The sequence below is a fragment of the Micromys minutus genome (genome assembly GCF_963924665.1).
Source record: "Micromys minutus genome assembly, chromosome: 20".
Classification (NCBI taxonomy): domain Eukaryota; kingdom Metazoa; phylum Chordata; class Mammalia; order Rodentia; family Muridae; genus Micromys; species Micromys minutus.
In genome coordinates, this window is record NC_137955.1 from 6210764 (window position 1) to 6224994 (window position 14231).

General features: G+C 37.9%; 1 protein-coding gene across 1 annotated transcript in view; it reads right to left on the reverse strand.

Moving 5' to 3' along the window:
* The window catches only part of CWC27 (CWC27 spliceosome associated cyclophilin), a 176252-nt gene that overhangs the window by 154939 nt on the left and 7082 nt on the right, over positions 1-14231 (reverse strand). Inside the window, exons 3-9 of the mRNA XM_080933706.1 lie at positions 13992-14104; positions 11226-11369; positions 9450-9548; positions 8784-8887; positions 7037-7106; positions 2366-2445; positions 1600-1633 (exon numbers count right to left, since the gene is read on the reverse strand). Of these exons, the coding sequence (XP_080789832.1) occupies positions 1600-1633; positions 2366-2445; positions 7037-7106; positions 8784-8887; positions 9450-9548; positions 11226-11369; positions 13992-14104 (644 nt within the window). The remainder of the gene's footprint in view (positions 1-1599; positions 1634-2365; positions 2446-7036; positions 7107-8783; positions 8888-9449; positions 9549-11225; positions 11370-13991; positions 14105-14231) is intronic.

Consider the following 14231-nt stretch of genomic DNA (forward strand, 5'->3'; position numbering starts at 1 on the left):
CCTGCTGTCAGCTCCTGGAACTGCATGCCCAGCTGTCCCACTAGGACACACTGGCACTGGTAGCTTCTTTACATCCACTGATCCCACTGCTCCACAGCAAGTTTCTTCAGATTTTAAAGCTCAAGTTACATTTCCTAAACAGAATCTAATCTATGGTTAGCTTTAGAGAAAGTATGCTGTACTCTCCACATTTGCCATCTCCTCTTCAGGGACCGAGTTAATGTATAGTCTCCTATACAATAGAACAGTTTCTTCTCTTTCAGAATGTTTTTCTCACAAAATCAAATATTCATTCTCTCTGCTACAGCTAATCAGAGAACCCACTCTTTGATACAAAAATAGGTAAATCTTCTCTGTACATACTAAATTATATACTTTCTTTTAAATTATGCAATTTATGCTTAGTAGGTCTTATCCTAACATAGTATTTATAAAATTTGAAAAAAATTATCATTCACATAATACAGAAAATCTTCCTTTAAGTTTTTAAAATTTTTACTACATATTGGTAAATGAGTTATTCTTAATATAAACAGTGAATTAATCCAGCAGCTATATTTACCTTATGCTAATCCCCAATAACTTCACAGAGAAACCAAGATTTATTTAAAACTGCACCTCAATAGCTGAGTAGTTCAACGATATGCCTCAAACTTCTATGCTAATCTGGAGCCCAGCCCATGATGCTTGTACATACTCACTGATCTAAGTCTTAGGGCTCCTTCTGCACAGCTCCCAGTCCTCTATACTGCAGACACATCTGAATCTCCCTCTAGTAGACAACTCGTGGATATCCACCCTGTTCTCTATTGCTGCCCAACCATTGGGTGATCAGCATTTACTCACAAAATAAATGGTAAGAACTGTTTACACAAACTTGAGACAGGAGCTTCTTGGTATAAGCATCACAATACTGTGTCCCGATTGAAACAAGATCAGAGGGCAGAGAAATCAGCATTTAAATAACTCAAGGGCAAACTTTACACAGCCTACAAAACATTATGTCCACATATATCTTTGTGTGTGTGTGTGTGTGTGTGTGTGTGTGTGTGTGTGTATTTGTAAATGCATACTTGCCACAGCTTGAATGTGGAGAAATCTGTTATCTCCTTCTCTGTGGGGAGGGAAATTGAGCTCCTGTCCTTAGGCTCCAGAGTACGCACCTTTACTACTGAGCTATCTCCCTGGCCTTTCCTTCTGTTCTTACCATTGCTAGCTAGTAATAAAGGTACAACCTTAAAAGAGGATCTTCTAAAATATATGTAAGAAAGGAATGTACTATTATGAATAACTCCTCTACGCACTTCCCATGTAGCATGCAGGATGCACACTCATCACATTTAAACTTTAACACAATAAAGTTATTAATGTTATGTGACAGAGAGAAAAAGCAGAGCAGAAATTCACATATAAGATTGCAATTCTGTAAGGAAATATACAAATCTATTTGGAAGCAATAGATTTTCTAATAGTAAAAGAAATTATTTTCATTTTAAAATTGCAATTATACTTCTATGTTTTATTTTAAAAAGTTGTTTGTAAAACTTGGACCTATTTATCAATTGATCATGCTGTATTTATACTAAAATGAATACTCACATCTTCTAAATCTCCTGCTGCATCATCTTTTTCACTACAAAAATAAGTAAAACAAATACATTTTAGCTTCAAAGTGAAACTAATAAAAGGATTTAATCATCTAAAATGTAAACTACTTTTCTGGAATTAATGTTTTTTTTTTTTTTTTTTTACTACAGTGTTCTCAGAATAGCACTGTACAACAGACAGGAACATGCTCAAATGGAGTCACCTTTTATAAACAGAAGGAATACGATGCTCTCTATCTGCAGATACAACAATTCCTTGAACTTTATTTTTTTTTTTAATTCAAACAACCAGTATCAAGGCTGTTCAATCTACAGAAAACAATTTTTCCATAGCTTGAAAGTAGCTGGCTAAAAAGACCAGTCCTGCAAATTAAAGGGAACTAAGAGCACAGTATTTTGAAATAAGATTTTTAAAAACGAATTAACCTCAGTACAATAGTATCTGTCAAGTCTGAACGTTGATGAGAATTTGTAAATAGCAGATGAGCCCAGAATGTGGTAACTTCTTCCAGTAACGTTATACTCTCATGGTTTAGTTGTGATACCAGACAAAACAACTCCAAAGACACTTAGCAATGAAATATGAAATTATTACAATAAACAGTTTCTAAAATCAGACTAGCCTGTGATTAATCACTTATCAAAATGTATCCATGCTTTGGCTGAGCTTAAGAAATGTAATTTATGAGCTGACTGTTAACAAATCAAGCGACTGAGAAGAGGCCTGAAAGCAGGAGCTGGGGCAGAGCAGCACTAACCTCTCCACAGCTGGGACAGAGCTTAGATGGGGATCGTCCTTCAGCAGGTCATGGCTGCTTTTACTTCTCCCCTTCATGCTCTGGGAAGGAACAAACAATAAAGCTGTGAGTAGGAAATGAAGAAAAAGGTAAGTTAACAAATTTACATGACATTAGGTAAAGACAAGTTTCTGAATATAGCCAAAGCTTTGGAGATAGAAATCCCTCTATTAACCGAAAATAGAAGTTTTACTTATTTATTTTAATTAAGTTTTATTTGCTCATTTATTTTGTAAGACACAGTCTCTCCATCTAGCTCTAGCCTAAGACGGCCTTGAGTTCTCTCTGTAGCCCAGACTGACCCAAAACTGTCCATGATCTTTCTATGTTAGCATCTCTCGTGCTGGGATTTTAGGCATCCAGCACCACTCATGGCTCAAAAACACTTTTTCAGGATCACCTTTCCTAAGAAAAAGTGACCTTGTTAAGAGTGCCTATGGTTCACATACAACTGATTAACTTCCTCAACCCACGGAGAGGTACAAGAATCATTGAGACAAGTGCACACTACCTTTAGTACACAGCAATACACCACATCAAGAGCTGGCCTCTGAGCCTGCCTCAGCGTCTTTCTTGACAAGACAGACAATGAAAATTACACTGACAAATAGTAGAAATAAGACTGTAATTAAGGTCCACTGCAGTTGCATGTTATTTATTAGTAATGTTAATTTATAAGTGAGTTCTTGTACTCCTGAAAAATCAGAGATTTAATTTTTATTCATGTTTTTAATTATTTATTTTATGTGTATTGATGTTTTGCCTGTTTGAATGTTTGTGTACCACATTCATTTCTGGATCCCTCAAATCAGAAAAGATCACCTAAAACTAGAGTTACAGACAATTGTAAATTGCCACGTGGCTGCTGGGAGCCAAAGCTAGGTCTTCTAGACAAGTGCTCTTAACAATTTGGCCATCTCTCTAGCACTACAGAAAGATTCTTAAACGTTCTTACAACAACATGTATGTGGTATGTGAAGTGGGTATATGTTAATTAGCTTAACTGAGACAATCTACTGTATATACACATATGTATACTATATATATATATACAATTTTATATGCCAATTTAAATATATTACTTTTTTAAAAAAAGAGAGTTATTCCCAGATGCAGTGTTGCATGCTGTAATACCTTCAAGACCTAAAACAGGAAGATTGTGTATTTGAGGCTAGCTGGAGGTATTTAGCAATGCCCTGTGTCTTAAAAGTTAAAATTTAAAAAGGGTTTAAAAAAAAAAAAAGGACGAGAAGCTCTTGTTGAGCTCTCAAACGAAAACTCACTTTGGACAGCTAAATGAAATGTTTCACAGTGATTTAAAGTAAGACTTGAAAACAGGAAGAACTTGTAAATTAAGCTGAATAATCATCCCCACTCTAGATTTTCCTTAACTTTCTGAATTAAGTTAGCATGGAGATAGAAAATCAACAGCAGATTCTAAGCACACACCCCTTCCCATTACAGTAAACTACCGAAGCCGAGAAAGTAACTGGGAATAATGGAAAAATCAGAAGAGTCTAAGACACTGGAACATAAAAGTCTGACTCTCTTTAATGCTAATTTTTCCTGAATGTCCTATTTTAAGGTCATCAATTGGCAAAAGGGATTATTTAGATGCTGAGAACAAGACTAAATATTCTTAGTTCTACATAAGGAGCTTTGCAAGAAAGTCAGAACTAACCACGAGAATGCTTATGAACACTAACTAGCATGGGTCTGGAGCTTCACACTAATAGAGGCAGTACATAGAAGAAGCCAGATGGTGCAGGAGGAAAGGAAGAAGACAGGAAGAGCTGAGCGGCATGCTGACAGGGGGACAACACTGATCCACAGCCATGATGGCTGGACTCCTCTAACCGCATGACAGTTCATTCCTGTGGCGACCTCTCCAGGCCGTGTTGCCCAGTATTTTAGGCAACAGTGGTCTAGATGGGGTATATTGTGTAGATGATTAACTTAGATTAGTAGTAGTCTTTGTGATCATCTTCCATCATCTAAGAAGGTGAAGGCCTTAAGAGCAAATGTGTGTAAAAAAATCCAAGAATGAGAAGCAACATAAAAATCACGCCTGGGTGTCCAGAGTGCAGTTTAAGATATTCAAACTATTTTGTCTTGTCCTACATTATTTTGGACTTGTGGGACTAACATACAGAATTTGCAAGTATTCCTATTATGTTTCAACTTGGAGTTAAATAAAATAAAAATCAGCTACAGACTGACCAGAAAGCACCCTTTGGGCAAAAGTACTCCATTAACTATGAATCCACCTGACAGTGTTATCTCCCAGATTGCATTTCTTCACACAGCATAGGAATATCATGAGAAAGTCAACAGAGGGCTTTTTTGAGCCTGAGATATAGCTATTACAGCATCCTTCTATCATGCAATCCAATCTGAAAGGAAACAGGTCAGTCTGGCAAGTCACTTAACCCTGGTCTCAGTTTCCGTAGCTATAAAGAAAAGAAGTTGGACTAGATCCCTTGGAGCTATGAAATTCTATGATTTCAAAGAGGTTTTCATCAGGTAGTGCACAGATACTGAAACAATGAAGAAAAGCTAATCCACATGGGAGAGACACCTTGTCAGGCATACAGGAGTGAGGTGAAAGAGTGTGTGTAACCTCACACTGATAATCCACACACCAGAGGGGCTTCGGGTTTCCTCTCCCACATAAAGTAAAGCCTCAGTTCATACCTTACAATTACTAACGTGCAATCTAGTTCTGGAATAACACTTACCACTGTGGAGCCCCTGAGAAAGAAACCTGATAAGCCAGTGAATATTGAAACAATTATTTTTAAGCCTTTTGGAAAGATTTAATTTCATGCAAGTACTGAAACTTCAAATTGTTCTGTCACTAAAGAGGGACTCACTTGGCTTTGCTTCTAGTTATTTCAACACTTAGAAATAAGAGTAAATTCTAAAACCACTTCTAATATTTAGCCCATTCTTTTTTCTTATCAAGGTATCATTTTACCAAAACAGAAGGAAAATGCATTAGAGGCAAGATTGTGGTCTGAAAATAACTGTTCATGAACAAAACAAACATAGATAAAATTAAATTTGGCTTTTCTCGAGACTTTCGAGCAATTTCTGCCCTCTAAGCCAGTAAATTGTTTTTTGTTTTGTTGTCTCAAACTTAAGCACCATTTGTCTATTATACAGTAGACAGACAGATAAAGGGACCGGAATGAGCTCCAAGTCACCAGGTCGAGGCAACACATGTTCTCCAAGCTTGCTCTTAGGAAGGACACAGACAAGGTTTCTCAGCAGCTCTCCCTGCTGCTTGGACAAGAAGGTGGCAGCCTCTATCTAGTAACTGTGATCACATTACAAATCATTCAAGTTTTAAGCTCAAGAATAAAATAGCAATTTTAGCAGATAAAATACTGCTTTATTTTAAGACAAAACCTTTAATGGCTTCTTTCAGGATCAAATAAGGTATCAAAGTATCTCTATTCACAACCCTAGCAGGGACATACTACTTTTCTGTCTCACAAGGAAAGCCCGAGAGTGAAGGCCATCATGGAAGACCACAGTGTCAGTGAGAAGTGGGCAAGTGGTGGGTTTGTATGATCGTAATGACACTCCGGCTACACTAAGGTCAACTTGGAGATGAACAGAATCTACTCTCAATGAGCTCACAGCCCAGAAGAATAGCTGGAGGGATATGAAATGAGAGGAGTCACATCCTGCCTTTGTAACAAAGCAAAAAATACCTGTTTTTAAAAGAACTGCAGGGTAATGTGAGCAATAGACATTAGATTGCACTCAGAATAGACCTACAAACACTGCAGAAGACCTGCTCACAGTGACCCATCCACACGGGCCCCACTGTAACAACCCTGCTAGTTCTCAACCTGGAACTCCAGGAGAACTCAGTGCTGACAGTGCTCCTTCACCGCCAGGGAAGACGCAGCTCACACTGCTGGAGCCAAAACACGCTACAGCTGATTTTCTTTGGGTACAAATACCACAAGCTGCTCCAAATGTAGGTAAAATGTTCCTGTAGAGACCAGATGAGACCCAGCACTCTGTGGAAGGGACTGGTGAAATAAAAGGTTATGGGCAATATACAATACCAAGATTCTACAGTCAGACACATGGCTAATCCCAACTGTAGCTTCTTCCTAGGAATGTGACTTTGAACAACTCTAGTTATGACACTCCGGCATTATTGTGACCTTGCTTTCCTTATGAGTAAATCTAAGTATTTGTACAAATAAGATTAACAAAACCTACCTATAAGGGCTGTAACAGAAATAGAGAATTAATGAACTCAATACAATATATGGAAATAAAATGAATATTAAGTAACTGAGTCATTGACTATTATTATAATAATGATAAACACTCTCATATAGCAAAATAAAAGGCAAGTAGTAACTAAACTCTGAACTTATAAATTTGAGCCCCATTCAAAATACTTTAAGACTGGTTTCAACTGACAAAAACGCACATATGTGAAGATTAAAAATAAGTAAGTATAAACGATGCTTCTCGGAGAGGAAATCTCAGAATCCGCAGCAGTGACTACAGAGCCGTGTGACGCAGTCTCTGTGCCGGTGAAAAGGCAAGCGCGCTGCTCCAGGAGAGCCAGAGACACAGTGCAAAGGGCAAATGAGAAGCTACCTGACTGACTCGGTTCACTTCCTCCTCCTCCTCCTCAGCTTCTTCTCCAAAAGAAAGTAAACTGAAATTTCTATCAAAAAAAGAAAGAAAATTCAAGAGAAAAGTTAGACAAAATTCATAAATATCTCCCTTTCAAGCAACAGTATAGGTTTCTAAGAGAAAATACATTTTATTTACACAGTATTAGTCTTTAGTAGGAGGGTTTCAGGATCTTGGAGCAAAAGGCTTGGCCTTAGACCGATTTACTCCGGGTATTACCACAATTGAACTCACTGACACATAACAAAAATAAGCTTTTAATAGTTATCAAAGCTGGGAGGAAAATAAAAATTAATAGATACAGAACCTTGAGGGACTGGAGAGATGGCTCAGCGTTAAGAGCACTGGCTGATCGTCCAGAGGTCCTGAGTACAAATCCCAGCAACCACATGGTGGCTCACAACCATCAGTAATGGGATCCGATGCCCTCTTCTGGTGTGTCTGAAGACAGCGACAGTGCACTCACATATGTTAAATAAGTAAATAATTTTTAAAATGTCCCAGATCTTTCAAACTAAATAGAAACTCAGGTAAGATAAACTGTAAGTTATTACAGTGTTGGGTTTTCGAAAAAGCAAAACATCTGACAACAACTGAGTAATTAAAAAAATCCACCTGCAAGCAATGAGCACATAGTATCTCTAACAGCTGCTCTGAGTAAAAACAATAGGAAACAAAAGAACTTCAGGCCATAGGGTAACATGAAAACACTGTATCCCAACAAGGTGACAATGACCTTTCAGCAACAATGAATTGGAATAAGAAAGCAATCATGGAATCAGAGAAGACCATACTGATACAAAAAGTAATTTCACCACAGGACAGGTACTGTTTGTTGAAGTGCCTGGCTCTTATCCATTTATTAATGCAGCTTCTTCATGTACTGACCTCGTGGGAGCCCAGTATGTACTAATCACTGTACTTCTGGGTGTTATACGGACCCCTCCTCAGTTAATCTTCCTGACAACCTGGTATTGTACTTATTACAACTGCCCCTGTATTTGCCATGACGCAAACAAAGCTCAGAGAGACTGATACACTTTGCTTAAGAACTGGGTGTGGAAGGCCCATACATAGAATTGTCTGAATCTAATACTGAAATAAGAAGGTACAATTCAGCAATATGGTAAGTTGAAATTTAACTCTATTATTTTTAGTAAGACAGAAAAAAATTTAATGTAAACAATATTGATATAAATACTAACTTTATTAAAAATAAATTACTATTTTAAGACAATACCTTTAAGAAAAAATCATGAAAATTGTTTTATTTAAAAATATTTAGAAAAAGATTATATTGAATAGCACCAAAGTAGATTAAAGTATGCAATTCTATAACACACATTAAAAGTATCATTTACAGTGTTCTTGCCTCCCGAAATTCTTTATATCATGAATACATTAACTTATAAATAGTTACTTCTCAATAACCCAGAGGAGTGATAAGCTATAGTGAATACTAAGTATTTATTTATTATTAAGTACATACATGTTATATGGCCTTATAAGATGGTATTTTTTAGCTTAAGTTATATAATGTCATTAAATGTAAAAAGTTGTTCACTTTAAAACAAACATGCTTATAATTCTATAATTGCTCAGGTTCAAAATAATATTTTCCTCTTTAGTAAACAATCATTACAAGAACAAAGTGACTAAATAAGTTATTGTCACTATTAAAGTTGAAGAAAAATCTGATTATGATTACTTTGTGCCTTTGGGTTTCAATTTCTTGACTTCTTCCTCTGGCTTCTCTTTCTTGGGCTTTTTAATTTCCCTTGGGATGATGTCATCAAAAGGATTAAACAAAACCTATAAAGAGAAGTATTTTAAAGCTATTATTTGAGGATATTTTTATTTTACAAAAAGTGAAAAGCGATAGTGAAGTGTTCTGACAGATGTGTCCGCTCTTCCCTACATGACCGTCACCCACAGTGCTGCACTGGTCGGCAGCACACTTCTAACTGCTTCACTGACTGCCCCAAAACATTATGTTTTTTTCAAGTACAAGACACCCTACCTGATACCTATTTTACAGAAGGAAGAACAGAAGGGCCCAACCCAGACATTTGGACTCTGTATCAAATGCTCTCAAGGATTACTCCACTTCCTCAATAAAGGATAATTCTTAATTTACCTAAAATCCTGTTCTTTGGGCAAAGAAATTTAATTCCTTTCATGCACAACCGAATTCATTATGACTTGAGCTTTTCCTTCTTTAGATTATCATCTAAAGTTTCATACTGGAACCCAAAGTCTTTAGTTAAAAAAAAAAAATCTGCATCAGAAATTGTGTTTTATTGAGTGGACAGAAATGAGCCCCGGTGTTTAGCACAGAGTCTTCATCTAATGGTTTTCAGTGCCACGCTCCTACCTCACAGCTCTTGATTCTATGTGGATTTCGGGGTCTTTCTTCATCATCGATGTCTACTTCTGTCAGGCGCAGCATGTTGTACACTGTGTCCCCTGTGACCTGCCACACAGACGTCAAACTGTGATCGCAAACATGTGCTCCCCTTTTAAATACACAGAGGAATTCTGAAAATATTTTAAATAAATGGTATACTTCTGAAAAACTGTGTTCAAATTAAAAAATTAATACTTATTCTTACTGTATATTTAAGTAAGAATAAGTACAGTTAACGATGATGGTACAGCATACTTAACTCAAGGCTGGAAAACACAGCTGTGCTCAATTCTTATTTTTAGTTTCCACCTCTTAGTAAACCTTTTTTGATGTTTCCAGTGTAGATAATGTCAGTTACTAAAACTAAACATACAGTGTCAACTTTCTTACTGAGTGACAGTTCGTTCAAATATCACAAACAAACTTGAACTTAAAGCAGCTTAAGTATTAACAGTATGATAAATTATTGCCTAATTTAATTTACACAAATATCCTAGAAGCAAGAATCACACTGCCCTTCTTGTACAAATATGAGGATAGAGGACAGTGGGAACATCTCCACTTACGACCACTATGCTGTACACTGTCTCTCACGCCTGGAATGTGCTACAGACAAACAGTGCGTGATCGAAACTCCAATCTCACCTGGCTTCAAAACAAAAAGAAGGAAGAAAGAGAAAGGAAAGAAGGAAGGAAGGAAGGAAGGAAGGAAGGAAGGAAGGAAGGAAGGAAGGAAGGAAGGAAGAAATGGGAAAGTCTGTGATTACTAGAGGCCCTGGGTTAGGACCACAGCAAGGACAGGACCATGTCTATTTCCTAATGCCTGCTTTTAAGAAATAAACAAGGTTACAGCTCTACAGTTTAGGATGATGCAAATTCAGAGGTTCAGCTGTCCAACTATACTAAATTGTTTCCCATCAAAACCCTCTTTTGCATAGGATGTAGGGAAGCAATTCTTACTGAACCAGCAGAGGGGGCTAAAAAGCTATTGGTGTCTACTATGTCTAAGAATTAAATACAGGGGTCCTGAAATGAGAAGCAAAGAGGATGAAAGGACGATTCATTCAAGATCCCTCTTTAGAGAGAACTGCTGAAAACTATGGGAAGGTGGCCTCCCTCGTTTGCTGTTAAGTGTGAGCAGGATTAAATGGACACTATCCAAAGTAATACTTCTGGTAAAGTTATAAAGAACAATAAAACTTCCATTTTAAATTTAAGAAAACTTATCGGGGAAAAAAAAAAAAAGAAAACTTATCATCGGTAAACTTTGAACTAGAAAATATTCTTGGCTAAGTGTAGTTTTAAAAGTGTTAAACAGCCAGGCATGGTGGTGCATTCCTACCACTCGGGAGGCAGAGGCAGAAGGATCTCTGAGTTCAAGACCAGCCTTGTCCACAAAACAAGTTCCAGGACAGTCAGGGCTAACAGAGATATCCTGTCCTGCCCCCCGTCCCCTCCCCCCAAAAAGGAAAGAAAGAAAATGTGTAAAACAACACTGGCTCCATGGCCATAAGTAGCTAATATCACTACTATGACTTGAAGACACTGAGACCAGGACAAATAACTGATTGAAGGACACACAGTCTTATCTAAGGACATAATCCATCATTTTTGAAAATAGTAAGTAAATAAGTATAACATTTTAAAGGCAACTGTTATATAAGTTAATTTTTTGTATCATAGAAGCTTAGAGAATAACATAAAATCAAAACCAAACCATATACTTAAGATAGTGACACTAACCTTTCCAAAGATGGTGTGCTTATTGTTAAGTTCATCTGCTCGACCCAGAGTAAAGAAAAACTGGCTGCCATTATCATGTGGACCGGCATTTGCCATGGCAACCAGTCCTCTCCTATTAAACCGCAACCGTGAGTGAAACTCATCCTGCAAGAAAGAATGAGATTTAGTGACTGTTCTCAGTCATAAGACCCTTCATATTCAATCAGCTACACAGCAGACTGGCAAGGTTCAGACAATTTCTAATCAGAAACACTGAAGCTTTATTTAACTGATTTTGAAGTACAATCAGATCCAAATTTACTATGTGTTCAACACTCATACACCTGAATTCAGCAGCTTGTATCTTCTATATTCCGCCCCATAACTGTCTTATGGAGGTCTACTTACATAGAGGAAGGTACTCAAAGGGGCTCGGAGTCTAAGTCTCCTTTCCCTACTCCTTCAGAGTCCTCCAAACTCTTAAAATCATCTGTTGCTTTTCCAAGAAACCCACTCACACACCACTGTGAAGCTGCCAGCCATGCTGCTTCCCATCTTATTCCATGTGTCATGAAGCTTTTCAATTCAGAGAATCGCTGTACGTGTATCAATGTGATTTCACTGTTTTTAAGTTACACTTCTCAGAGATGGCTGAGTGACTTGGCAGAGTGTAACAGTGCAGGGCCCACTGTTTCTTGGGTGGTTTCTATGTTCTGAGAGCTACTTAGAATCCCCTCAGACTGGACACTGCAATCTTCTATAACACACCCATCTAACACTCAGTGCATCAGAGGCTGTTTTTCTTTAATATATTAGTCACAAGATCTGAACTCAGTATATCTCACCAGGAACCAGATAGGCAAAGACCTTGACTTTTGCCTTCTGGGCCTTCAAAAGAACTGTAAAACATTCAAGATGTTTAAATCCTCCTAATCTGTGGTGTTTCTATACCATGTGTGCTGACACTAACATCATCTGAGAGGAGGGAACCTCAATTGAGAAAATGTCTCCCTAAGATCAGGCTACAAGGCTTTCTCTTGGTTGGTATTTGATGGGAGAGGGCCCAGCCCATTGTGGGTGGGGCCATCCCTGGGCTGGTGGTCCTGGGTTCTACAAGAAAGCAGGCTGAGCAAGCCATGGGGAGCAAACCAGTGAGCAGTGCTCCACCGTGGCTTCTGCATCAGCTCCTGCCTCCAGGTTCCTGTCTTGTATGTGTTCCTGTGCTCACTGCTTTCAATGACGAACTGCTATATGAAACTCTGAGTGAAATAAACTCTTTCCTCCCCAAGTAGCTTTTGGTTAAGGTGTTTGATCACAGCAATAGTAACCCTAACTTAGATACCATGTTTAAAATGATCTATGAAAGGAGTTAATATAACTGTAGTAATTTAAAATAGCAAAGCAAATAGCTTAGAAAAATGCCAAAAAGAGAAGTTAGGATAAATAACAGGATAAGGAATACTTCCTACACAGTGGAGGACCTAAAATTATGAGATCTAATTAACAGTGACAGCTGAGATTTTTTAAATACCATGTCCTACTATCTAGGGCCACTGTCATCTGAAATAGAACATTGGAAAAAAAAAAAAAAACCCAAACAATTTCCAGTGTTCTTTTGAATAATCTCAGTCACACTGCGTGAGGCACAGCAGTGTCTGGCAGCAGTCTGAGCACTCGGGAGGCTCAGGCTGGAAGGCAGTCACGAATCCAAGGCCAGTCTGTACTATATTACAGTTCCAGCTAGGGCAACAAGGCAGGACCCTCCTTGGAAGTTGTAAAACAATTAAAAATGCCACTGACCCAGGAAGGAAGAGAGGAAATTACAGACACTCTTTCCCACTAGGGTCAATGTGAGGCTCTCAAACACTTCCTGGTTTTAAGAACCGCTGACACTACTTTACTCAAAGAAGCGTCATCACAATTAGACTGACAGCACATGCAAGTCTGCTGTCCTTGAGCCCATTCTTGTTCCTCATTTCTTAAGTATGTTAACTCTTTCCCGCCTTAAGTTTATGCTGGCAGTCAAAAAATCACAAGCCAGGACTCAACACTTAAGAGCACTTGTCGCTCTTGCAGAGGACCTGGGTTCAATTCTCAGCACCCACCTAGTGATTCACAGCCAATTATAAGTCTAGTTCCAGAGAATCCAGTGCCCATTTCTGATCCCTGCAGTCAGCAAGCAGCACATGGTACACACACAACATCCAGGCAAAATATTCATACATAAAATAAAATTAATAAATCTAATAAAAATGTTAAGTAAGAAACCATAGGCCCATTCTTGACCAATGTATCTTTTCCTTGTTTTTGGCCTTCATTCTGCTCACTGTGACTGGGACTTCAAAGCCTCAAGTCCACAAGAAATAATTCTTATTTAACTCCTAGTCTGTGGAAGCAGCTCAAGCAAACTACCAAAAATCCCATATAGCATTTAAATCAGATTGTTTCAATCTAAAATAGCACATGCGACATTCTCAAAATTGGCTGCTGAGAGCAGACACAGACAAGTATAGGAAAACATGCTGTATGAACCTTCTTTCTGAATCCTGCTTCTCCCCCTCCCTCTCACTCACTCATTACAACCTCTACTTCTACCTTAATTTAATCTAGCACAAAGGCTTGCCATAAAATAAATCAGAAAGACTGCTAGGTAGGTAGTATTTGCTCTTATCTCTGAATAATTTTAACTTCACTGATTTTGCATACTACATGAGACATTTTTGTGCAAAACTAACACTTTTGAAAAAGCATTCCAAGCTGACCAAAAGTACAGTAAATTAATCTGACCTTGAATGGGGCTCCGTAGATAGATTCTCCACCAGTCCCAGTGCCTGTGGGATCTCCACCTTGGACTATGAAGCCAGGTACAACTCTATGAAAAATGGTGTTGTCATAGTAGGCTGAAAAACAATATATCAAGTTCTAAAATTTAGTATCACTTTAAGTATCATTGTTAATACACAAACAAAGCCACAAGATTCCATTTCCAGAATGCTAGGTTGGCTTTCAATACCAAAACCTTTCCTC